The 25,664-nt window shown below is 46.2% G+C and overlaps 2 protein-coding genes across 3 annotated transcripts in view; both read left to right on the forward strand.

The window, feature by feature from the left end:
• LOC141121865 (uncharacterized) overlaps positions 1–25,664 on the forward strand; it is a 306,769-nt gene that overhangs the window by 152,089 nt on the left and 129,016 nt on the right. The gene's annotated exons all lie outside the window — the stretch shown is intronic.
• Positions 1–25,664, forward strand: part of LOC141121907 (uncharacterized) — a 41,087-nt gene that overhangs the window by 6,756 nt on the left and 8,667 nt on the right. Inside the window, exons 2-8 of the mRNA XM_073611663.1 lie at positions 2,081–2,215; positions 2,302–2,425; positions 2,542–2,639; positions 2,729–2,956; positions 3,036–3,245; positions 3,367–3,508; positions 4,458–5,335. Coding sequence (XP_073467764.1) covers positions 2,081–2,215; positions 2,302–2,425; positions 2,542–2,639; positions 2,729–2,956; positions 3,036–3,245; positions 3,367–3,508; positions 4,458–5,335 — 1,815 coding nt within the window. The remainder of the gene's footprint in view (positions 1–2,080; positions 2,216–2,301; positions 2,426–2,541; positions 2,640–2,728; positions 2,957–3,035; positions 3,246–3,366; positions 3,509–4,457; positions 5,336–25,664) is intronic.

Below are 25,664 nucleotides of genomic sequence, written 5' to 3' on the forward strand. Positions count from 1 at the left end.
TTTGTTTCCATTCTAGAATTTTTACAAAATGGAGCAGACAAGGGGCTAGCGGTTAGTATCCTTAAAGTGCAGGTTGCTGCGCTAACCGTTTTCTTAGAAAAATCTGTGGCCCCGAATCCGCTGGTAATCAGATTTTTTAAAGCTCTTACGAGAGCTAGACCAGTACCACTTAGGGCTTTCTCTAAATGGGATCTGACGGTAGTCCTGCAGTCTCTAACAAGGAGTCCTTTTGAGCCTTTGAAAGAAGCGCCTCTCAGATATCTCACCGTGTTTCTGATTGCCATTGTCTCTGCACGCAGGATCAGTGAGCTAAATGCTCTTTCATTTACGGAACCTTATTTGTCTATTTTTGCAGATAGAGTTCTACTGAGGACAGACCCAACATTTTTACCGAAGGTAGCTTCAGTACAGAATTGTGCTCAAGATATTGTACTTCCAACCTTCTGCTCTAACCCAGCAGGGGAGGAGACTTTTTTTCCACATGTTGGATGTCAGGAGGACTCTGTTGTGTTACTTGGAAAGGACAAGGCCCTTTAGACATTCAGATTCACTATTTGTGCTTTTTTCGGGCAACAAAAAGGGTTGCCAGGCTTCTAAAGTTTCTTTGGCGAGATGACTGAAATTATCCATTTCAGAGGCTTATTCGCATGCAGGTCTGTCTCCACCAGCAGGAATTTGTGCACACTCAACAAGAGCACTGGCGGCCACTTGGGCAGAGAGAGCTGGTGCCACCCCTGAACAGATTTGCAAGGCGGCAACTTGGTCGAGTTTTCACACATTCGTGAAACATTTCAGGCTGAACCTCACATCTGCCAGCGATCAGGCGTTTGGAAGAAAGGTCCTGCAAACTGTTGTCCCGCCCTAAGGGGGTAAGTCTCTGTTATCCTCTCAGGTGCTGTCCTGAAAGACACCTTGGGAAAAACCAAGTTAGACTTACCGGTAACTTGTTTTCCAGAAGTCTTTCAGGACAGCAGCTTCCCGCCCTATTGTATTTTGATATACTATGCTGTGACTAACGTATGTGTTTATGTGTTCCAGCCGGGGCTGGAGGTCTTCTCTACTACAACTGAGGTATGGTAGGGAGGTGCCTCCCTTTAAAGTTCTGGAGGAAGAAGGTGTTTCCTATGGTCCGGTGGGAGGAGTCACTATCTCTCAGGTGCTGTCCTGAAAGACTTCTGGAAAACAAGTTACCGGTAAGTCTAACTTGTTTTTTTCCTCAGTTTAGGCCGATACGTATTCTTCTACATATTTTTTGGAAAAAAAAAAATCGCAATAAGTGTTTATTGATTGGTTTGCGCAAAAGTTATCGTGTCTACAAAATAGGGGATAGTTTTATGGCATTTTCATTAATATTTTTTTTTTTTATACTAGTAATGGCGGCGATCAGCGATATTTATTGTGACTGCGACATTATGGCGGACAGATCGGACACTTTTGCCGCTATTTTGAGACCATTCACATTTATACATCGATCAGTGCGATTAAAAATGCACTGATTACTGTGTAAATGTGACTGGCAGTGAAGAGGTTAACCAGGAAGGGGCGCTGCAGGGGTTAAGTGTGTCCTAGGGATGTGTTCTAACTGTGGGGGGAGGGGCTATGTGTGACACATCACTGATCACCGCTCCCGATTACAGGGAGCTGTGATCAGTGTCATTTTCAGTAGGCAGAATGGGGAAATGCTTGTTTACATTAGCATTTTCCCGTTCTTCAGCTCCGTGAGACGATCGCGATTATCCCTGCGGACATCGAGCAAGCAGGACTCGCGATCACACTTGCGGAGCTCGTGGCAGGGTCACGTGCGCGCCGTCGGCAGCGCACATGTGACCACACAGCGGTGAATTCAAAGGGACGTACAGGTACGCCCATTTGCGCAACCGTGCCATTCTGCCGACCTAAATGTACATGCGGTCATTGGCAAGCGGTTAATAAAACACAGACCTGACCAGAGAGGTGAGGAGGATTCAGGGAGGTCACATGACATCACTCTTATCTCTATTAATAAAACACAGACCTGACCGGAGAGGTGAGGAGGATTCTGGGATTCTAACATGATATTCCTATTGGTTCCTCAATACAGAGATTTCCTCTTGTGAAGTCAGGTGATCATATGACAATCACAGTGCCTCCATGTGACTCCCTAAAACCTGAGAGACACAACATGCAGAAGATTCTAGAAGTCACCAAGAAGATGATGGAGCTGCTGACAGGAGAGGTGAGCGGTGCTGGGAATTCTGGGACATTATCCAGTAACAGACAAGGGATGTGTCTGGATGGTGACTGTATCATTGTGTGTGTCAGGTTCCTATAAGGTGTCAGGATGTCACTGTCTATTTCTCCATGGAGGAGTGGGAGTATTTAGAAGGACACAAGGATCTCTACAAGGACTTCATGATGGACAATCAGCCGCCCCTCACATCACCGGGTAAGAGGAGACTTTATTGTAAAGGAGAGAGCAGTACGGAGGGTCCACCTAAATCCCCCATCATCTGATAAACACATAGAAACAATGTATTCAGTCAGTGTGTGTGTTTCCTACAGATGGATCCAGTAATGGGAACCCACCAGAGAGATGTCCCCGTCCTCTGTATTCCCGGGATTCCACACAGGAAGATCACACCATCCCTCACCATCATCAGGTAGATGAGGAACAATCACTAATAGTATCATTAGGATCTGTAAATTATCTGCATTGTTACAATTGATGTCATTTTTATTATATATTCAGAGTGGAAACCTGAGAGATTCTAAAGTCGAGGTTAAAGTAGAAATAAAAGAGGAGGATGATGAGGATGGGGTGATGGAGAAGTCAGAGTCTCTAAAAGAACACAGAGATCTGAACCAGGACACCATGGTGGAGTCATCCAGCTACAGAAACCCACCAGAGAGATGTCCCCGTCCTCTGTATTCCCGGGATTCCACACAGGAAGATCACACCATCCCTCACCATCATCAGGTAGATGATTGACAATTATTGGTAGTTCTGATTTATACACAGCATGTTTATTACAATGAAGGTTTTATTATATATTCAGAGTGGAAACCTCGGGGATGATAATATTGATGTTAAAGAAGAGTATAAAGAGGAGGATGAGGAGTATGAAGTGATGAAGGAGTTTTCAGAAGGACACAAGTATATGATGGAGCCACCTAATACCAGGAACCCACCAGAGAGATGTCCCCGTCCTCTGTATTCCCGGGATTACACACAGGAAGATCTCACCATCCCTCACTGTTACCTTAAGGTTGGTGGGACGGAGCTTGTAAAACACACTTATAGATACAATGTGTGAATTTTGTATGTGATGTCACAATAATAAAGCTTATATCTTACAGATGATATTCTCTCTCCTTCTCTTGGTTTAGAGTGGAGATCCAATCGATATAGAATTTGAGGTTAAAGCAGAAGAAGAAGAGATGTATGTGAGGGATGATCAGCAGTCTATGGAGGAGGATGGAATAACGGGGACATTTATAGAGGAGGACACTCCTACAGAGATCAGCACAGGTGGGTCATTAACACTAAATACATTCCTCCACCCATACTGCTCACTGATTGGTCCAGAGTAGGGCGGGGACTGGGTGATATCAGCCTGTAATCCCCTGATCACTTTCCTGAGCTGTGTTCCCTGTCCTGTATTCCTGTATTTCTCTCGGATAATCTTCCTTCTCTGTGCTGCAGACACAATTTATGTATCTAGACTGGATTTTTGGAGATTCTGGGGTTCAGCTGGCAGCAACATGTTGATTTTCACTATAGAGGTTACTAGACCTGGGCATCTAGGATATGTGCTTTGAGTCTTCTGGCCCATTCCTGGGTCCTGACTCTACACTATACTGTATACTCTATGTTGTATATTACATAGTCCTGAATTCTTCTCTCTCCCCTCTACCCACTTATATATATATATATATATACACATAATATGTATTCTCTTCTGTTACACCCATTTCCTACCAGCTGGACATTTTATATCTGATGATTTGATTGGAGCACAGCCTCTTACATGTTGATAATAATGTAATAACATCCTCCAACTTTGGAACCTTAAACAGAAAGTGATAATGTGGGAGGAGTCAATAACCCAATGATGGTGGTCTTCAGAATCAGTGCAGTCTTCATCTTGGTTGTTCTCCCCCCATCCTCATTCTCTGACCTCTGGTGGGGCTCAGCCCCGCTGTTATATCTATATATAGATAGATAGAGATATATATATATATGAGAGAGAGAGATTATAACTCCTACAAAAGACAGTTCTCATTGTTTCCTCACTCTCTGACTAAGGTCCATGAATAAAGAAATGAACTGGTAGGAGATCAGAGGACCCATTTACTAGTTACCTTGAGGGGGGAATTGTAAGATCCTCAGAGACAAAGCTGCCTGATGTGGGCGGAGTCCTGGTTTAGGGGAACCAATCTGCTCATGTCTAGTAATAATCTTTTTATCTCTATTTTAGTAGATGGACGGGAGATGAGGAAAACCTCAGAGGATTGTCTCACTTTGTCTCCAGACTGTAAAGTAGAAGATGAGGACATCACACAGTATAGTCCAGGAGAAAACCCGACTACCTCAAATGTCCATCCGGCACCACACAGTGTAGATGGACCATCGTATTCCTCTTATCCTGAGGAACCTCAGACTGTGAGGGACGGTGCCGTCCTTCCAACAGATAAGAGGCTTTCCTGTTCTAAGTGCGAGAAATGTTTTGTAGAAAAATCAGATCTTGTCACACATCAGAGATCTCACATGAGGGAGAAGCCGTATTCCTGTCCTGAGTGTGGAAAATGTTTTTCAAAGAAGTCCAGTCTTTACATACATCAGAGATCTCACACAGGGAAGAAGACGTATTCCTGCCCTGAGTGCGGGAAATGTTTTTCACAGACGTCCCGTCTTAAGAGACATCAGAGATCTCACACAGGGGAGAAGCCGTATTCCTGTCCTGAGTGTGAAAAATGTTTTTCACAGAAGTCCAGTCTTTACAGACATCAGAGATCTCACACAGGGGAGAAGACGTATTCCTGCCTTGAGTGCGGGAAATGGTTTTTACAGAATTCCGATCTTTACATACATCAGAGATCTCACACAGGGGAGAAGCCTTTTTCCTGTCCTGAGTGCGGGAAATGTTTTTCACAGAAGACCAGTCTTTCCACACATCAGAGATCTCACACGGGGGAGAAGCCTTTTTCCTGTCCTGAGTGCGGGAAATGTTTTTCAGTGAAGTCTTATCTTTACAGACATCAGAGATCTCACACAGGGGAGAAGCCGTATTCCTGTCCTGAGTGCGGGAAATGTTTTTTATGGAAGTCTAAACTTTCCATACATCAGAGATCTCACATGGGGAGAAGCCCCTTCCCTGTCCTGAGTGAGGGAAATGTTACTGAAGTCCTGTCTTCCTGTACATCAGGGATCCCACACAACCCTCGAGGTGTATTAGTGCCTTGAGTGTGGGAAATGTCTTCTATATGAATGTTGCTGGACATCACAGCTCTCATGTGGGGAAGAAGCACACCCTGATATACACCTCAGATATACTCCATGGCTGATCTTCATCATGTAAGAAACAGTTCATAAGGAGATCACAGATCACCAAAGACATGGATGAAGTGTTGTACCGTGTTGGCCATTGATAGCAGTAGAAAAATAAAAATGGAGTCATTACCTTTCATTGACTGAGTACATTTTGTGGTGTAAGATTTCACAAACTCTTAGAGGTCTATTTTTTAAATTTATTTTTGGACAAATGTGAGAAGCGATCAATCCAGTCTTGACAGATTTTGGTTGTATTTTACTTCATACAGTACTTTCCTATGATCTTTTGCTCCATCTAGTGCCCATAGTGCAGTATTGCACTATTCTTTCTTTTTTTAGGCATTTCAGGAAAAAAATGCCATATTATGGCCACTAGATGGATCTGATGATCATAGGAATCACGGTATTAACTTAAATATGGCAAAAAATGTGTGATACTTGGGGGGCAAATGCATGTCACATTCTTTTAGCTTTTTTTTTTATTTATAAATAGACCCTTTAATTTCCTTTGTTAGGCATGGTTACATGAGTACAGTAGATATCTAAGAACGTAAATTAATTAAACCAACCATTGATTTATAACAGAAAAAACTCTAGTGGCTGAATTCAAATTTTCCATTTTAAATCAATGTCAAACATTTGACCAGCACAGCAGATCGTCCAATAACATTTGTTTTTTACCCCCATTCACCCAGAAGGGATGTAAATGCATTTTTACCGGCCAAATTGCTATGCACATTTTATATGAATAGGCCCCTAAATGTCAGGAGACCAGGAGACGTTTATATAAAGATGGGAAGTATGTAGCAGATAAATGAATAGACCTCCTAGCAATGTTATTACCAGGCTGCAGCTAGGGGGAGCTCTAATGTTTAGAGTGTGACCACAGCAGAGTGATCCCATCTAGATCACATTAACCTTTTCACTGCCAGAGCTGGTTTTGCATTATTTTTGCACATATGGTAATATGGAGATTTTGGGCCTGAAGATTAGATAAAACCCCCAAACATATATTTTCTGAAAGCGAAGGCCCTGGAGAATAAAATGGTGGTAATTGTTAAGGTGTTCCTCGTACACAAATGTCACCTTCATATCCGGGTTTATTTTCTACTTTTCCCCCATTTTCTATGGTGTGATCTTTTCTACAAAACTTTGTTATAATAATGAGGTGGTCAGAGACTGCAGACATGATACACGAGATGATCAGAGACTGCAGACTGGGGGTATATATATATATAGGCACGCCACCAACGCCATGTGCGTGAGCCCAAGGAGGGGGGGACGGCGTCCGCACCCGAGCTGAATCGCTCAGTGATTGGCGCCAAGCCACCCCCACAAGAACCACGCAGTTGGTGCTCTCAGCAACAGTGCAGTGACGTCATGACTGACGCCAAGCGCTTGATGTGAGGACCGTGGCGCCGATGCGCAAAGGGGCGTCCACCTGATCTCTTGAGCTGAGATGTGCAGGGAGGAGGGGGAGGACCCACGAGGCGCATCGCAGCTCCCGCAATGTGGAAGGGACCCCCCCCCCACACACCATGAACAAGCCCAATGACCCCAAAAACGCAACCCATCGCCAGAGTGGTGAGGACGCATATATATATGTATAAAAGTATAAATCAATTATAACGTAGGACCCATGCCGGGAATGCCATATATTACTATCACTGATAAGGATAATGAATACTTACACCAGTATGCTCTTGGCTATCCCAGATGTGCAGGTCCCTGACGGGGAATGCAAACATCTGAGAATACACCTCACACATGGATAGCAGGGGAACACTGCTAACCCAGCTTTTCAACCACTTCCATCCCTGTACAAACTGTACCATTATGTATATACCTTGTGCTTATATGTATATATGAAATTACTCTACTTTGAGATGAATAAAACTATTTTCTACCACCACCTCCGCATTTCAACCGTTTCATTTTAAAGTCCCAACTCCCTTCTTTATGCATGCGATATAGGGATGGAGGCCCCTACCCAGGCCTCATATAAAGTCCCAAACCTTTCCCCTTTTTTTCACAGAGACTGCAGATATAGTACAGGAAATGGTCAGAGACTACAGATAAAGTACAGAAGATGGTCAGAGACTACATCCACGCTACAGGAGACGGTCAGAGACTGCAGACATAGTACAAGAAAAGGTCAGAGACTGCAGACATAGTACACGAGATGGTCAGAGACTGCAGACATAGTACACGAGATGGTCAGAGACTGCAGATATAGTACAGAAGATGGTCAGAGACTGCATACACGCTACAGGAGACGGTCAGAGATTGCAGCAGAGGCGTAACTAGAATCTTCAGGGCCCCGATGCAAGAAACCTTGAAGGCCCCCCTGACCCCGCCCCCCATTGGTTCCACGGCCCTCCCCACTGATCCCAGGGCCTTTTGGTCCTTTTGTGGGGCCCTTTATTACAGACCCTTTTCACATTTTCTGCAGTGGGCCCCCCCTTCCTACTGTCTTGGGGTCTCCATGGTGACAGAAAGCAAGAGATATGTCACCAGCAAGCCAGGGAACATATAAGGGGCCAATGCAGTGGCAAAACTACCAGGTGTGTAAAGTTCGCACTTGTGACCAGACCCTGGCCTTCCCGCCACTATTGAGGTCCGAAGCCTCCTCTTGCTGTCATGCCCCTGCTATTGAAAGCGCTGGTCTTTGTCTTTATGGCAGTGGCAGCAGTGCATTAGGACCCAGTGCTGGTTACTTTATGGGGCTGATGGGCACATGCGGGGGAGGGCTGGCTCTATTGGTTGTAGACAGCTGAGCCCCCCACCGGACACCGAGCAGTCATGATGCTCCCAGTCGTATCTAAAAAACAGTATTTATAAGAATCAAGAGTACAATCACATATATATCAGCCAAATGTTCTTCAGCCATGTGGGCTCCATGTCAGTAAGGTGGGGGCTCTGATCAATAAAACCACTATAATATTTAATATTAGACCTGACTGAGGGCATCACCTGGACCGCATCTCAATCGGCATGTCGGAGCAGGCAATGCAGGACCAACACTGCTAGGCAACCTTCGGGAGGCTCAGTTGGGACAGGATAGCAAGAGGAGGCTGGGAACCCAAATGATGCAACCGCTGTGACCCTTGTAGTTTCACCAGTGGATGTTACAGGATGTGGGATTCCCCTTTCTCTCCTCCCTGAGTGTGTATGAAGGGGCGGAGCTCTGAGTGTGTATGAAGAGGCGGAGCTCTGAGTGTGTATGAAGAGGAGGAGCTCTGAGTTTGTACGAAGAGGCGGAGCTCTGAGTGTGTATGAAGAGGCGGAGCCCTGAGTGTGTATGAAGAGGCAGAGCTCCTGAGTGCGTATGAAGAGGCAGAGCCCTGAGTGCGTATGAAGAGGTGGAGCTCTGAGTGTGTATGAAGAGGTGGAGCTCTGAGTGTGTATGAAGAGGCGGAGCTCTGAGTGTGTATGAAGAGGCGGAGCTCTGAGTGTGTATGAAGAGGCGGAGCTCTGAGTGTGTATGAAGAGGCAGAGCTCCTGAGTGTGTATGACGAGACGGAGCTCTGAGTGTGTATGAAGAGGCGGAGCTTTGAGCGTGTATGAAGAGGCGGAGCTTTGAGCGTGTATGAAGAGGCGGAGCTCTGAGCGTGTATGAAGAGGCGGAGCTCTGAGCGTGTATGAAGAGGCAGAGCCCTGAGTGTGTATGAAGAGGCGGAGCCCTGAGTGTATGAAGAGGCGGAGCTTTGCGTGTGTATGAAGAGGCGGAGCTCTGAGCGTGTATGAAGAGGCGGAGCTCTGAGCGTGTATAAAGAGACGGAGCTATGAGTGTGTATAAAGAGGCAGAGCTCCTGCTGGAACAGCGGTCGGAGGAGGAGTCTAGGAGGGAGATGACAGAAAGCTCAGCAGACTCTCAGGAGTGAGCGAGGAGGATCCAGTTCCTTTGCCATCGGAGGTGAGGAGAGTGTGAAGGATGTTGGTGACTCTGGTAGATGAAAAGCTGGGAGTCATATTGCTCTGGTGAGTGGGGAAGCACTACTAAGGGGGCGCCCTCACCATCACGTGTGTAAGAGGTGGAAGAAGGCGTGGCTACACTACAGCTGGCACAGTTTGGAGCACCGAGAACTTTACACCTTATCAACTTTTCATTGATTGGTGGATTTTTTTTTTTTTATAAAAAGAAATTTGCTGAAGTAGATGTAAAGTGGAAGCAGAGGACTTGCAGAGAACACTATATTGAGCACAAAATATTGTATAATTACATGAATTTGCACAGATTTTTAGTTTATTATAGCAGTAAATATAAGTTGAATAAAGTAGGTGCAAAGTGGAAGCAGTGGATCTGCAGGAAATATCATCTTGAGCACAAAACACCTTGGGGGTGATTTACTAAGACGAATGCGCTGCGCCGGTTCACGCTTTTATTGGTGCGCCGGAAAAATTATTAATTGAACGTGCGAACCGGTGCACGCAGACACGCAACACGATAATAAATCTAAAATCCAACTGGCGCTATGGTAAATACGGATTTTCTCATTGATAACAGGCACACCCAATGCAATTAGTTTATTTCATCTAATTGGGTGTGTTTTGCTAGGCAATTAGTAGCTGTTCTCAGTTAATTAAACCCTTTTGATGCTAATCTCATTCTTATTATTTCTAATACATCTTTAGCTTTATACACACGATCGGACCTTATACAAACTTTCCCGTGGATTTCTGTACAAAGGGCGTTGGCCGTGAACTTGTTAAGCATACACACGGCAGGACTTTTCAGGCAACAAACACGAACGTAATGACGTTTCAACGTACTGACAACGCTTCAAAAGAGGACGTTCAATTCTCCCCTTTTGATGCTAATCTCATTCTTATTATTTCTAATATATCTTTAGCCTCGTACACACGATCGGACTTTATACAAACTTTCCCGTGGATTTCTGTACAAAGGGCGTTGGCCGTGAACTTGTTAAGCATACACACGGCAGGACTTTTCAGGCAACAAACACGAACGTAATGACGTTTCAACGTACTGACGACACTTCAAAAGAGGACGTTCAATTCTCCGGTGCCACTCTTTGGTCAACTTCTGTATTGTTGTCTGATCTTTTGCATTGGTTCTGAGCATGCGTGTTTGTACTTTGTACTAAAGTCCGATGGTTTTGTGTACACACGATCGGACTTGCCGACGTCAGACTTTTGTTGCCGCCAAGTTTGTCTGTTCGCACAGCCAACATTTGTCCGATGAAAACCGAAAAAGTTTGTCCGATGGAGTGTACACACGGTAGGATGTTGCCGTAAAACAGCTCATTTGCATGTTGTTTGTTGTCAAAAAGTCCGATCGTGTGTACGGGCCTTTTGAATGATTTTCTTCTTTTAACCAAATCTTTTAATACATTAAAAAGAACAGAGAAGTGATTATAAACACAATAAATTAATGTTTTCATATCTTTAAAGGTGACAATACAATGGGCAATCAGTTTGATCTTCCATAAATTAGATTTAGTGCCAGAGCCTTTTTGATTTACTACAATGTGCCATGACCCACTTGTATGTTCCAAACAATATTTTTGGTCCATTATACAAGGCACATGAGAACCCACCTTTTTCCAGATACACGGATAACCTTCAAGACATGCTAGACCATGATTTTTCAAGCCTGTGCTTTTTTTTTCATTCATGACAGATTAGGGACAGCGCTGAAACCATTTTATGCCTCCAGAATTTGTGGCATCTACCCAACTTCCCTCTGCTGGTGGACACAAGAAGCTACATATACAAACATACAATGGAGCATAAATAGAACAAATCACATCACCAATTCTCATTTTTATTGTTAAGTATCTGGGACAATTGTGTCCTGTCACTAGCTATTAAATAAAATAGCTGCTTCAATGGACACAACATATGTCAGCAGCAGAACATGCCAAATCGTCCAATTTATTCTAAATAGGGGCACACATGTAGTATTGCCACACCCTTTAGGGCGTGGCTGCTGTAGTGATTTCGGGCAGAAAAGAGTCCCACATGTGGAGTGTCACTGAGGAACCCAGAAGTCACACTATATGGGGAGTTTCTACAGGCGCACCCCTCCTGCTCTTGGCCTGTCCTGGCAGCCTTCCCGAGGAGAGTACAGGATTTCTCCCCCGGCTTGGCCAGGCACATAAATCATCTCTTGATAAGGCCAAATGTGGTCTCCACAATGCTTCTTGATTTTTGATGAGCCTTATTGTATAGACGCTCTGCCTGGCTCTGGGGGTACCTAACTGGAGCCATCAGCCACGCCAGCTGCGGGTAACCGTAATCCCCTGCCAAAAGAAAAATCAAAATGAGTAAATATCATGTTTGCAATGTACTTTCCCCACTACATCACCCACAAAAAGTGAACTTTCAAGGGTTAGGTTCTTTTTCCATCAAGTTCAAAGCTTACACTATACATGTACCTAAGAGTGCTCTGTTAAAAATGTTGGTCAAAGTCAGACAAGATTTGTTATGCTAGGTTGACCTTAAACAGGTAAGCTGATCAGTTTCTATGTAGAAGCGAGACTTATTTTGCGATCTCCAGCTTGGGAAGAATAAGAGGTTAATTTCCTAAAGCTCTAGCATGGAAAGACACATGTATAGGAGTCTGAGAAAGCTGCACACCCCGATACAAGAATTTGAAAAAGATTCGGAGAATTCCCCATGGGGTTTTTTAGCAGCAATCGAGAGACAAAATCTTTGTAAAAGTTATTGATTTTATTGTCAAAAAGGCGATTAAACATCATTAAAGTACAGGAATTAAAATATGAGCTCTAGTGTACATAAAGCGAAACAAAGTAGGCTAGGAAACAACATTCATCATAACATAGTTTTTCTGTGCTGTAATAAGAGTATCATATGGTGATTCCCTAAAATATTAGACTAAAGCACCATTTAATGTATGGAAATGCCCCAAATGCATTTCAACCTTAGGGGTTATGGTCTTCTTCAGGGGGTTCTTACATTTCTGTTGATACATCAAATGTACAGATTTCAGTATTTTGCAAAATCAATTATCATTAATATCCAATACAGGTATATTACAATATGCATTATTAAACGTGCCAACAAAACCAGATTGAGAAATGTAAGAACCCCCTGAAGAAGACCATAACCCCTAAGGTCGAAATGCATTGGGGCATTTTCTTTAGTCTAATATAATAGGGAATCACCATATGATATCATTAAACAATATTAACGAATATTCTTATTTTGTCCGATTCTGAATCTCCAATCGACTACCAGTACCAGTCTCCCACTCCCATATTAAAAAAGGTCATTTTCCCAACCCTCACTCAGCAGCAGAAGAAAACCTCTGATTGGTCAACAAAACGTCAGTCACGTTTTCGTTGTAATGGAATTTGGATCCGAAATTCATTAACGAAATTTCGTATACAATTCGGAAGCATAGAAATTTGTATTTCAGAGGCTTCCAAATGAACTAATTTTCGGAAATTCGTACGAAACGAACCGCACATGTCTAGTTCTGTGTTCCCACCTCTGCCTTCAGGCAGCTTCCCTCTGGGTTAAGCCTCTGCCAGTGCGAAGTTCCAGTATCAGGCTGCTAAAGGCACCGGAGTAGCTTGGGAGCTCCTTCAGTGGGTCTCGATGAAGCTGTGCAGTTTTTCCTCTTTAGGAATGCAATCTCCCTTTAAGGTTGGTGACTGCAGCGCTTGTGAGGTTTGGGGAGGCCAGCTATGCATCATTCTTACCTTTGCCCTCTGAGGCTTTGTCTCCTGTCACTTTCTCATTTTCTGCACCCCCTGTTCCTTTCCTCCTGCAGTGGCACCGTTCTGGGTATATTACTCCCCCAAGACAGGTTCTCTGTCCCTTGCTGTCTTAACATCCCTTTAGGGCGAGCGTGGCCGCCCAGCTTTGTTTTTCTATGCTGGGACGCGCTCGGTGACATCGTCAGAGAGTGCCGGTTCGCGCATGCGCACTGGTTGGCCAGGAGAACGGGTGCCATTTTGGCTATGGGCAAATTGTGCCTTTTTGCTAGTAATGGAGGGGAAGGTCCAAGAAAGAGACTTTTCTCTCCAGAGATAGTTTTCGAGCCCCGATTTAGGTGAGTGGGCGGTGGCTAGGATCATATCCATAGGTCCAGCATTTATTTATTTTTTGTTTTTTCTCAGTCCCTCCACAGAGATATGTCTGCTGGCACCCCTGCTGCCGGCTGTAAGTACAGCTTATGTTTGTGTGTTGTGTATGTATAGGTATGGGGCAGGTGTATATATATAAGTGTATATGTTTGTGTATATATATATATATATATATATATATATATATATATGTTTGTGTATATATGGGTGTGTTCTTATGTTGGTTGGTATGTATGTATGTATGTATGTGGGGGGAGTGTTATATGTAGCTGTGTGTAGCTTTAAGGTTGGTGACTGCAGCGCTTGTGAGGTTTGGGGAGGCCAGCTATGCATCCTTCTTACCTTTGCCCTCTGAGACTTTGTTTGTCTCCTGTCATTTTCTGCACCTCCTGTCCCTTTTCTCCTGCAGGGGCACTGTTCTGGGTACAGTGGGGACGGAAAGTATTCAGACCCCCTTAAATTTTTAACTCTTTGTTATATTGCAGCCATTTGCTAAAATCATTTAAGTTCATTTTTTTCCTCATTAATGTACACACAGCACCCCATATTTACAGAATAAGACAGAATTGTTGACATTTTTGCAGATTTAATAAAAAAGAAAAACTGAAATATCACATGGTCCTAAGTATTCAGACCCTTTGCTGTGACACTCATATATTTAACTCAGGCGCTGTCCATTTCTTCTGATCATCCTTGAGATGGTTCTACACCCTCATTTGAGTCCAGCTGTGTTTGATTATACTGATTAGACTTGATTAGGAAAGCCACACACCTGTCTATATAAGACCTTACAGCTCACAGTGCATGTCAGAGCAAATTAGAATCATGAGGTCAAAGGAACTGCCTGAAGAGCTCAGAGACAGAATTGTGGCAAGGCACAGATCTGGCCAAAGTTACAAACAAATTTCTGCTGCACTTAAGGTTCCTAAGAGCACAGTGGCCTCCATAAGCCTTAAATGGAAAATGTTTGGGATGACCAGAACCCTTCCTATAGCTGGCCGTCCGGCCAAACTGAGCTATCGAGGGAGAAGGATATTGGAATTTTCGGGACTTTGAATGAGGCGCATGGGGAATGCGCCTCCATCCCTAGTTCAGAGAAAAAGAAGGGAGTTTGGGACTTTAAATGAGGTCTACGGACATCAGGAGGTGAATGAAAAATGTTGTTTATTAATCATGGAGCCTGTATCAAACCATATCACAAATGTAGACCGCATGTAAAAGAAGAACATTGTAATAAATGTCATTCAATATACCTACGCACATATCTATGAGCGCATGCAGTAAGCATCAAGAGTACATCAATATGTCAAACTAGAGGCCACATGATAGTCACAAGTGATCAATGGATACATTCAATGATAAATAGATATATATATACACATAAAAGCAGCATAGGACAATAATCGTAAAAATGTGTAAACCCGTAATTGATTGAAGAGAGATGGTAAGATGTGAGCATGTATCTGCGTAACAAAATGTCCGACGCGTTTCGTGTAAACCACTCATCAGGGGCACAGTGCTCAAACATATCTATGGAATGTAGTAAAGTAGGCAATTAATATATATGCAACCGATAGTAGCCGGGGGAAGCAATCGTGCGACCACTGAGTACATAAAATCATTGCAGAGGAGGTGTGGTGATGATGGAGTCAAGGCCATATTAGTAGTCCGTACCGGGAGCTGAGGTGACCGAAACATGCACTGGCGGGGCGCATGCACAGAACCCCCCCCCCACACATGCACAGGGCCCGGAGCACTAGATCTTAGGATGAGACAGTAATCTGCCAGCAATGACTACCAAGCGGGGTCTAAGAAAAAGGAAGGTGCATAATCAGTATACCATATTGTACTGATGGGATAATGAAGATATATATATATATGCATCAGATGCGTGGAAACTGAAATTAGAGAGGTCAAAGCAACAAAAGGGAAACCCAGCTGGGGATGAAAGAAAAAGGGAAAATGAAAAATAAAAATGTTAAAAGAATAAAAAATTGAAAAATAAAATAAAATAAAAAATAAAAAAGTAAGTAAATAAATAATAAAATGAAAAATAAAATGAAGAGATGAATCACATCCAATCCCCATAGAATGTGGTATAAATGAAAAAAGTAACAAACACAGACTTAATTGGTAAGTGAAACCAAAAAGACGGGGGGGGGGAGGAAAAAAAGAAAAAAATATTAACTGGTTATGAAAAATATGTGAGTAGTGTAGCTGAGTAGGAGCTTACATGTTTCCCAAAAGGATATATACACGTGCTATGGTGAGGTCTGTCATCATCTGTTTGCGGCGCCCAGACTGTGTCGGGAGGGGCCATATATGTACACCCGCCCCAACCACGTGCACGCTAGCAGACACCAGCGTCATGCAGACACGACATGTGCAGGGAAGGGCTCCAATGTGGGCGAAAAGCATCGCCCACAGAGGATGCCCACATGACCCCGCTGACCGGCCGAGATGGAAAACCTAATGCCTGTACGCCGTGACGTCAGAGTTGACATCACCCGTGCGGCAGGATGCGTGGCGCCGATGTGCTGTGGGCGCCCGCCCGCCCCCTGCACACGTACACTCCCCCTGATCCTGATAGGACAGGGGGGAGTGAGGGGGGGGGGAGGGGGACACACAGAGCGCATCGCAGCTCCCGGATATCGGACAATAAGGCAGCCCTGGTGATTCAAAAACCACATCATTCCCCAGGAAGGGAAAGTGTGTGTAACGAGCTGTGCTGCCTAATCCCATGGACACACATGGTTGTGTCCATTGAGAGTGTGTATGAACCCGGACAAGGTAAAAAAACCTTCCAGGACTGAAAGAAAAAAAAAAAAAAAAAAAAAACCTAACCTGTGAGTAGCAGGGGAACACTGCTAACTCTGTCCGTGGACCTCCATCCCTAATTGCGGAAGGATATTGGAATTTTCGGGACTTTGAATGAGGCGCATGGGGAATGCGCCTCCATCCCTAGTTCAGAGAAAAAGAAGGGAGTTTGGGACTTTAAATGAGGTCCACGGACATCAGGAGGTGAATGAAAAATGTTGTTTATTAATCATGGAGCCTGTATCAAACCATATCACAAATGTAGACCGCATGTAAAAGAAGAACATTGTAATAAATGTCATTCAATATACCTACGCACATATGTATGAGCGCATGCAGTAAGCATCAAGAGTACATCAATATGTCAAACTAGAGGCCACATGATAGTCACAAGTGATCAATGGATACATACAATGATAAATAGATATATATACACATAAAAGCAGCATAGGACAATAATCGTAAAAATGTGTAAACCCGTAATTGATTGAAGAGAGATGTTTTTTTTTTTTTATCGAGGGAGAAGAGCCTTGGTGAGAAAGGTAAAGAAGAACCCAAAGATCACTGTGGCTGAGCTCCAGAGATGCAGTCGGGAGATGGGAGAAAGTTGTAGAAAGTCAACCATCACTGCAGCCCTCCACCAGTCGGGGCTTTATGGCAGAGTGGCCCAACGGAAGCCTCTCCTCAGTGCAAGACACATGAAAGCCCGCATGGAGTTTGCTAAAAAAACACCTTAAGGACTCCAAGATGGTGAGAAATACGATTCTTTGGTCTGATGAGACCAAGATAGAACGTTTTGGCCTTAATTCTAAGCGATATGTGTGGAGAAAACCAGACAATGCTCATCACCTGTCCAATATAGTCCCAACAGTGAAGCATGGTGGTGGCAGCATCATGCTGTGGGGTTGTTTTTCAGCTGCAGGGACAGGACGACTGGTTGCAATCGAGGGAAAGATGAACGCGGCCAAGTACAGGGATATCCTGGATGAAAACCTTCTCCAGAGTGCTCAGGACCTCAGACTGGGCCGAAGATTTACCTTCCAACAAGACAACAACCCTAAGCACACAGCTAAAATAACGAAGGAGTGGCTTCACAACAACTCCGTGACTGTTCTTGAATGGCCCAGCCAGAGCCCTGACTTAAACCCAATTGAGCATCTCTGGAGAGACCTAAAAATGGCCGTCCACCAACGTTTACCATCCAACCTGACAGAACTGGAGAGGATCTGCAAGGAGGAATGGCAGAGGATCCCCAAATCCAGGTGTGAAAAACTTGTTGCATCTTTCCCAAAAAGACTCATCAAAAGGGGCTTCTACTAAATACTGAGCAAAGGGTCTGAATACTTAGGACCATGTGATATTTCAGTTTTTCTTTTTTAATAAATCTGCAAAAATGTCAACAATTCTGTGTTTTTCTGTCAATATGGGGTGCTGTGTGTACATTAATGAGGAAAAAAATGAACTTAAATGATTTTAGCAAATGGCTGCAATATAACAGAGTGAAAAATTTAAGGGGGTCTGAATACTTTCCGTCCCCACTGTATATAAGTCCCCCAAGACAGGTTCTCTGTCCCTTGCTGTCTTAACATCACTTTTGGGCAAGCACGACCGCCAAGCTTTGCTTTTCTATGCTGGGATGCACTCTGTGACATCGTCAGAGAGCGCCGGTCCGCACATGCGCACTGGTCGGCCGGGAGACCGGGCGCCGTTTTTGCCAAATCACAAAAAAAGTGCTCTGGTCTTTGGCCAGCGACATGGTCCGGGGCTTAAGTGGTTAACATGGTTCGCGTGTTTGCACAAATTTTTGGTCTGTTTGCATGTTCTGTCGTGAACCGAACCGGGGGGTGTTCGGCTCATCCCTACCTATGAGCATCCTGCACATGATCCTCCCTGGGCACTCAATGCCCCTAGTCCTACAATACTCCTTGTCCTACTGGACCATGTAAGCAAGGTATAGACAATACTACGGTCATATCTGAAGGATACCACGAGGATGACATAATGAAGCCACATATACCAGTAAATTCTTCTGTACCAAACACACCAGCCAGGAAAGAGAGCAGCTCTTCAACACCTTCTGGAGCTGAACAGGATTCCCCAGGCAAAATCACTGTGGTCTTGTGCAGCGTTCGAGTTTCAAGTAGGGTTGCCACCTCATCCCTTTAAACCTGAACGCCTTTGAATTACACAGATTCTGAGGCTAATAAATGCAGATCATTCACCAAGTGAGTTTAATTACCACCTTAATCAGCCACAGAACCTACATAATTAATATGTGTTCGGGTTTAAAGGGATGAGGTGGCAACCCTAGTTTGAAGACCGCCAAATAGACTCATCTGTAGTGTATCTTCCAGTAACACAGTATGTTATGTTTAAGACTGTTCACAATCTGTTTTTAGGTTGTTTACAGATTTTTGGATTGAATGTAAAAAAAGGGAGGTGTTATGGAGTTCTTATACAAATACTGTGACTCTATTGTAATATACTCTATGGTAATATTGCATTGCTTGTACTTCTTGTTTCCTGTTCTGTGTTTGCTTTTCCTTTTATAAAATTCAACACGACTCCTCAAACAGCTTGCAGTGTCTTCATTTCACAGTGTCAGTGTCTATACTTGGAAACAGCTGTGTTCACGCTATGAGATGTTTCTTAAGCTGCAGTTCCTCTGAGCTCCACAAGGTGGTGATCTCATCTCTACCCGGTAAAAAAAGTCTCTATGGAATACAGACAGGAAGTGATGTCAGTTACAGACAGGAAGTGATGCCAGATACAGACAGGAAGTTCCATTTGGAAGGGCGTAGAGAGAAGACACTGCAGGATCTGGCGGCAGAGAAGGTAATATGTAGATTAACCCCTTCAACGGGAATAGTTGATGCTTAACCACTTCAATACCATGCACTTATACACCTTCCCGCCCAGACCAATTTTCAGCTTTCAGCGCTGTCGCAATTTGAATGACAATTGCGCGGTCATGCTACACTGTACCCAAACAAATTTTTTATCATTTTGTTCCCACAAATAGAGCTTTCTTTTGGTGGTATTTGATCACCTCTGCGGTTTTTATTTTTTGCGCAACAAATAAAAAAAGACCGAAAATTTTGAAAAAAAACAAGTTTTTCTTTGTTTCTGTTAAAACTTTTTTGTAAATAAGTACGTTTTCTTCTTCAATGACGGGCACTGATATGGCTGCACTGACGGGCACTGATACGGCGGCACTGATGGGCACCGATGAGGTGGCACCGATGAGGTGGCACTGACGGGCACTGATGATGGGCACTGATAGGCGGCACTGATAGGCGGCACTGATGGGCACTGATAGGTGGCACTGGTATGCGGCAGTGATGGGCACTCATAGGTGGCACAGATGGGCACTTATAGGCGGCACTGATGGGCACTCATAGGTGGCATTGATGGGCACTCATAGGTGGCATTGATGGGCACTCATAGGTGGCACTGATAGTTGGCACAGATGGGCATGGATGGGCACGGATGGGCACTGACAGGTGGCATGAATGGACACTGATGGGTGGCACGCTGGCACTGCTTGTTTGCAGTGATGCCCCTAAGGGTGGCATTGCTGGGCATCACTGCAACATAATGGTGCCAATCAGTGCCCATTTGTGGGCACTGATTGGCACAGATTTGGCTCACTGGGCACATGTGGATGGCCATGGGGTACATACCTGGCCATCCACATGTTGCCCCTTCCCTGGTGGTCCTAGTGGCGATCCCTGGTGGTCCAGTGTGGTGATCTGCGGGGGGGCTGCGCTGATAAACAATCAGCGCAGACCCCCCCTGCCAGGAGAGCCGCCGATCGGCTCTCCTCTAATCGCGTCTGTCAGACGCGAGTGAGGAAGAGCCGATCAACGGCTCTTCCTATTGACAGCGTGATCAGCCGTGATTGGACACGGCTGATCACGTGGTAAAGAGCCTCCGCCGGAGGCTTTTTACCAAGATCAGTGTAGCGGTGTGTCAGACTGACACACCGCTCCACCGATCGCCGCGATGCGCACCCCCGGGGGCGCGCTGCGGCATGTTATCCTGCTGGACGTCATATGACGTCCAGTCAGGATAACAGAACCACTTCCCGGACGTCAATCCGCTATAGGACGGGCAGGAAGTGGTTAATATATCTTGTTTCCAAAACTGGCCATACATGGTTCAGTTGTATCGTTTAGCTAGCGGGATGAGTAAAAAAACTGAAACGATTCCCACATTGGAGGGTGATGGGGTCATCTTCCCCACTGCACTATTGTATTCTGACAATAGGGGGCGCTCCTCCGCTCTCGGAATGCAATGAAAGGCAATTTTTCATGTAGTATACACTATACATATAGTTTTGTGATTAATAAAAATTTCTGGAGGGTATGATGGGGGTCAGTAAGTACGGGAGAGGAGTGCGGAGGGTATGATGGGGGCAGTATGTACGGGAGAGGAGTGCGGAGGGTATAATGGGGGCAGTATGTACGGGAGAGGAGTGCGGAGGGTATAATGGGGGCAGTATGTACGGGAGAGGAGTGCGGAGGGTATAATGGGGGCAGTATGTACAGGAGAGGAGTGTGGAGCGTATGATGGGGGCAGTATGTACGGGAGAGGAGTGCGGAGGGTATAATGGGGGCAGTATGTATGGGAGAGGAGTGCGGAGGGTATAATGGGGGCAGTATGTACAGGAGAGGAGTGCGGAGGGTATGATGGGGGTAGTATGTACGGGAGAGGAGTGCGGAGGGTATAATGGGGGCAGTATGTATGGGAGAGGAGTGTGGAGGGTATGATGGGGGCAGTATGTACGGGAGAGGAGTGTGGAGGGTATGACGGGGGCAGTATGTACGGGAGAGGAGTGTGGAGGGTATGATGGGGGCAGTATGTACGGGAGAGGAGTGTGGAGGGTATGATGGGGGCAGTATGTACGGGAGAGGAGTGCGGAGGGTATGATGGGGGCAGTATGTACGGGAGAGGAGTGCGGAGGGTATGATGGGGCAGTATGTACGGGAAAGGAGTGCGGAGGGTATGATGGGGGCAGAATGTACAGGAGAGGAGTGCGGAGGGTATGATGGGGCAGTATGTATGGGAGAGGAGTGCGGAGGGAATGGTGGGGGCAGTATGTACGGGAGAGGAATGCGGAGGGTATGATGTGGGCAGTATGGGGAGGGATTACTTGCAGTGTCTGTGGGGTGACCATGGAATGATGTCCCTCAGCTGGTGGGGTAGGAAGCAGCTTTGAGTGATGTCTGTATGAAGTGGTCTGGGGGTGATGTAAGCTGGGGGGAGTTGGGGGCTGAGAAGTGGTCAGATAGTGATGTCTATAATAAAAAGAAAAGCTGTTGCGCTCATCTACTAATATATACAACAATATTACTCAATGGAAACAATCTCCTGTTATAAGATGTCAGCCCCCAGCACTCTGTACAGTACCTGACCGCGAGATTGTGTTTCCAGCGCGATACCATCGCGCTGGTTCTCGGCGACAGGGTGCTGTGCATGTCGCGCTGGCTCACTCATCGGGAAAGGAAAACTTTGTTTTCTTTTCCCGATGAGTGACAGGCAGTGCTGACAGCTGTCTGGTATGAATCCTGAGGGGGAACGCCACGCCAAATTTTAAATGAAAAAACCGGCGTGGGTCCCCCCCCAGGGGCACACCAGGCCCTTAGGTCTGGTATGGATTGTAAGGGGAACACCCTACGCTGAAAAATCGGTGTGGGGGTTGCCCCAAAATCCATACCAGACCCTTATCAGAGCACGCAGCCCGGCCAGTCAGGTAAGGGTGTGGGGACGAGCGAGCGCCCCCCCCCCGAGCCGTACCAGGCCGCATGCCCTCAACATGGGGTGAGTGCCTTGGGGGAGGGGGGGCGCCCTGCGGGCCCCCCACCCCGAATTACCTTGTCCCCATGTTGATGAGGACAAGGGCCTCTTCCCATCAACCCTGGGCGTTGGTTGTCGGGGTCTGTGGGCGGGGGGCTTATCGGAATCCGGGAGCCCCTTTTAATAAGCCGGCCCCCCACCCTGTGTGAGTATGGGGTCTTCTTCCGACTTCGGAGGGGGGTTTCTTCCGACTTCTCCCGGTGTTCCGCTTCTTCTCCCGGGCCCCTCCGCTATCTTCTTCCAGCTCTTTTGCCAACGAGGGGCCCGGTCTGCTGCCGTTGTCTTGTCGCCGCTGTCTTGCCGCCGCTGTCTCGTCGCTTCTTCTCTTCTTCCGATGTTGACACGACGCTCTCTCCGGCTGGAATGCTTTGTGCAAGCTGCGGAGTCATTTATATAGGCGGTGACCCCGCCCCCTTGTGACGTCACGGTCCCAGCATGCGCAGGGACTCTGGGGTCACGCCCCCTTATGAGGCCAGAGTCCCTGCGCATGCTGGGACCATGACGTCAGATGGGGGCGGGGTCACCGCAGCTCGCACACAGCATTCCAGCTGGAGAGAGCGTCGTGTCAACATCGGAAGAAGCGACAAGACAACGGCGACAGGACAGCGGCAACAAGACAGCGGCCCCTCGCTGGCAAAAGAGCTGGAAGAAGATAGCGGAGGGGCCCGGTAGAAGAAGCGGAACACCGGGAGAAGTCGGAAGAAACCCCCCCCCCCCGAAGTCGGAAGAAGACCCGGAGCTGCCTAATAAATTAGTCTTAAAACCTGTGTACTGTGGTTTTTTTTATTGACACTTTTCCCTAGGTGAATGGGTAGGGGTACCCCCTACTCATTCACACAGGGTGGGGGGCAGGGATCTGGGGGCCCCCTTATTAAAGGGGGCTCCCGGATTCCAATAAGCCCGCAGACCTCGTCAACCAACGGCCAGGGTTGTCGGGAAGAGGCCCTTGTCCTCATCAACATGGGGACAAAGTGTTTTGGGGTGGGGGGGCCCGCAGGGCACCCCCCCCAAGGCACCCACCCCCCCAAGCATGCGGCCTGGTACGGCTCAGGAGGGGGGGCGCTCGCTCATCCCCACCCCCTTTCCTGACCGGCCGGACTGCGTGTTCGGATAAGGGTCTGGTATGAATTTTGGGGGGACCCCCACACTGATTTTTCGGCATAGGGGGTTCCCCTTACAATCCATACCAGACCTAAGGGCCTGGTATGCCCCCGGGGGGGGGACCCACGCCGGTTTTTTCATTTAAAATTTGGTGCGGCGTTCCCCCTCAGGATTCATACCAGACAGCTGTCAGCACTGCCTGTCACTCATCGCGAAAGGAAAACAAAGTTTTCCTTTCGCGATGAGTGAGCCATCTCGGCGCTGGCTCCCGCGACGGGGCTCGCAGGTGTCAAATCTCGCCGAGAAATGTGGCGAGATTGACACAATATCGCGGTCACCTACTGTATGTACAGCTGATGTGAAGGTAATGTATGGCCATTCATATAACTCTGTGTTATCCAAACTCTGAGTCTGTACAATCAGAGGTGTAGACTCACCACATATACACGGGGTTAAGTGAATGGTCATAAATGAACATAATCTGGACGGAGGATCGGGATGTTTGTATAGATAGGTATGTGTGCTGCTTGGGAGATACTGTGATTGGGCTGCAGAGTCCCCCCTCCCCCCCCACACACTCCCTTGCTGTCTCTTCTGATTCTCCTTATCTTAACCCTTCAATGCAATAGATGCAAAAGAAATCCTCCTGAAACTTTCCGCCCATGAAAACTTTCCTTAGAAAAATAAAGTCGGCTCACCTCCTCCCTGCATGTAGTGAGCAGCAGCCAGCCTGACAGGAGCCACAGTGATCTCCTCAGCTCCGCCTACCTGTTCTCTCAGAACACGGCACTAGTGATTGGAGGGGGGGTCAGAGATAACAGAGACCCTGCAGGAGCCTGGAGAGGTGGGGGGGGGGAGACAGAAGAGAGCTTCAGATTCCTAACACACAGCAGCACAGTGTGTGTGTATTTATTGAGAAGCAATGAGCAAGTATGCTAATGAAGCTCCCCCTGCCCGAATGGTCTGTCCGGGTTTCAGGCAGTCTGAAAACATGATTCAGAACCCGGGTTGTCCGGATGAATCCTGTACAGGTGGCAACCCTACTGCAGCCGCTGATCAAGTGACTTTTATCCAGTAGTGACCACACATGGATGGAAATGTGACCGATCCCTGCTGAACCAGCTGAATTTCCATGTCTCTATGGTCACCATAAGTGACTTCCTCCCCTCCCCCTCATCTCCTTCATTATGTAAGTCATGCTGAGATAATCTCCCATTGGCTGAGCAATATTCTCATTTGTCTCTGAGCTCCTTCTTGCTATTCCTCGTCCTGCCTGTTTCCTTGGATTGATTTTCTGTGTAGTGACCCCGGCTTCATCTCTTGGATGCGCTCGTCTGTTGCTTGTCCTGACCTTTATCCTGATTCCTGGATCTCCTCCTCATCTCTCCTCCATATCCTCTTACACAGCTTTTCTCCACACCTGCAGTGACCCTGGGGGGTGGAAACTTGGCACCAGCACTCAGCAAAATCCATCCCCACCATTAGGAGCTCTGGAGAAAATTGTCTCATATTTACACTCCGTTCCTCCGCACGTCACCTGATCACATGAGAGCTTACTTTCACAAATTCCTGTCATATTTCTGTATGGTAAAGGTCAAAGTTCACTCTTCACCCAGGAACAATGATTTGGTTTGCACAGGAGCCTCATATAGAGGGCCCCTCAAATCTCCCCATTCAAATGTCCCTCCATCCAGAGTCAATATGTCCTATGACATCACACTGACCTCACAGCTCCTTCTCCCAATGTCCCTCCATCTCTTTTTTTTTTTTTCTGATGCTCTTAAGATGTGGGCAGACCCTTAGCAAAGTGGGACTGTTGGTCCTGCATTGTATGTAATGACGTCAGAATGCCTGCAACAAGCTTTGAACCTGCATAGTGTGGGAGTCCTGTGTCAGTAAATTATACCTCAGTCTGCAGTGGGGCTTTAATAAAATGGAGACCTGAATGATGAGGTGAGGAGGATTCTGCGATATCATTTGATTTTACTATTTGTGTTCATATCCTACAGTTTTCCTCCTGTGAAGTCTGGAGATCATATGACCATCACATTGCCCCCACCTCCCTCCCTGATAGAATAGAGAAATACAAAGAAGATTCTAGAAGTCACCAGAGAGATCATGGAGGAGAGGTGAGCGGTGCTGGGAATTCTGGGACATTATCCAGTAACAGACAAGGGATGTGTCTGGATGGTGACTGTATCATTGTGTGTGTCAGGTTCCTATAAGGTGTCAGGATGTCACTGTCTATTTCTCCATGGAGGAGTGGAAGTATTTATAAG

Source organism: Aquarana catesbeiana, unplaced genomic scaffold (assembly GCF_042186555.1).
Source record: "Aquarana catesbeiana isolate 2022-GZ unplaced genomic scaffold, ASM4218655v1 unanchor233, whole genome shotgun sequence".
Taxonomy (NCBI): domain Eukaryota; kingdom Metazoa; phylum Chordata; class Amphibia; order Anura; family Ranidae; genus Aquarana; species Aquarana catesbeiana.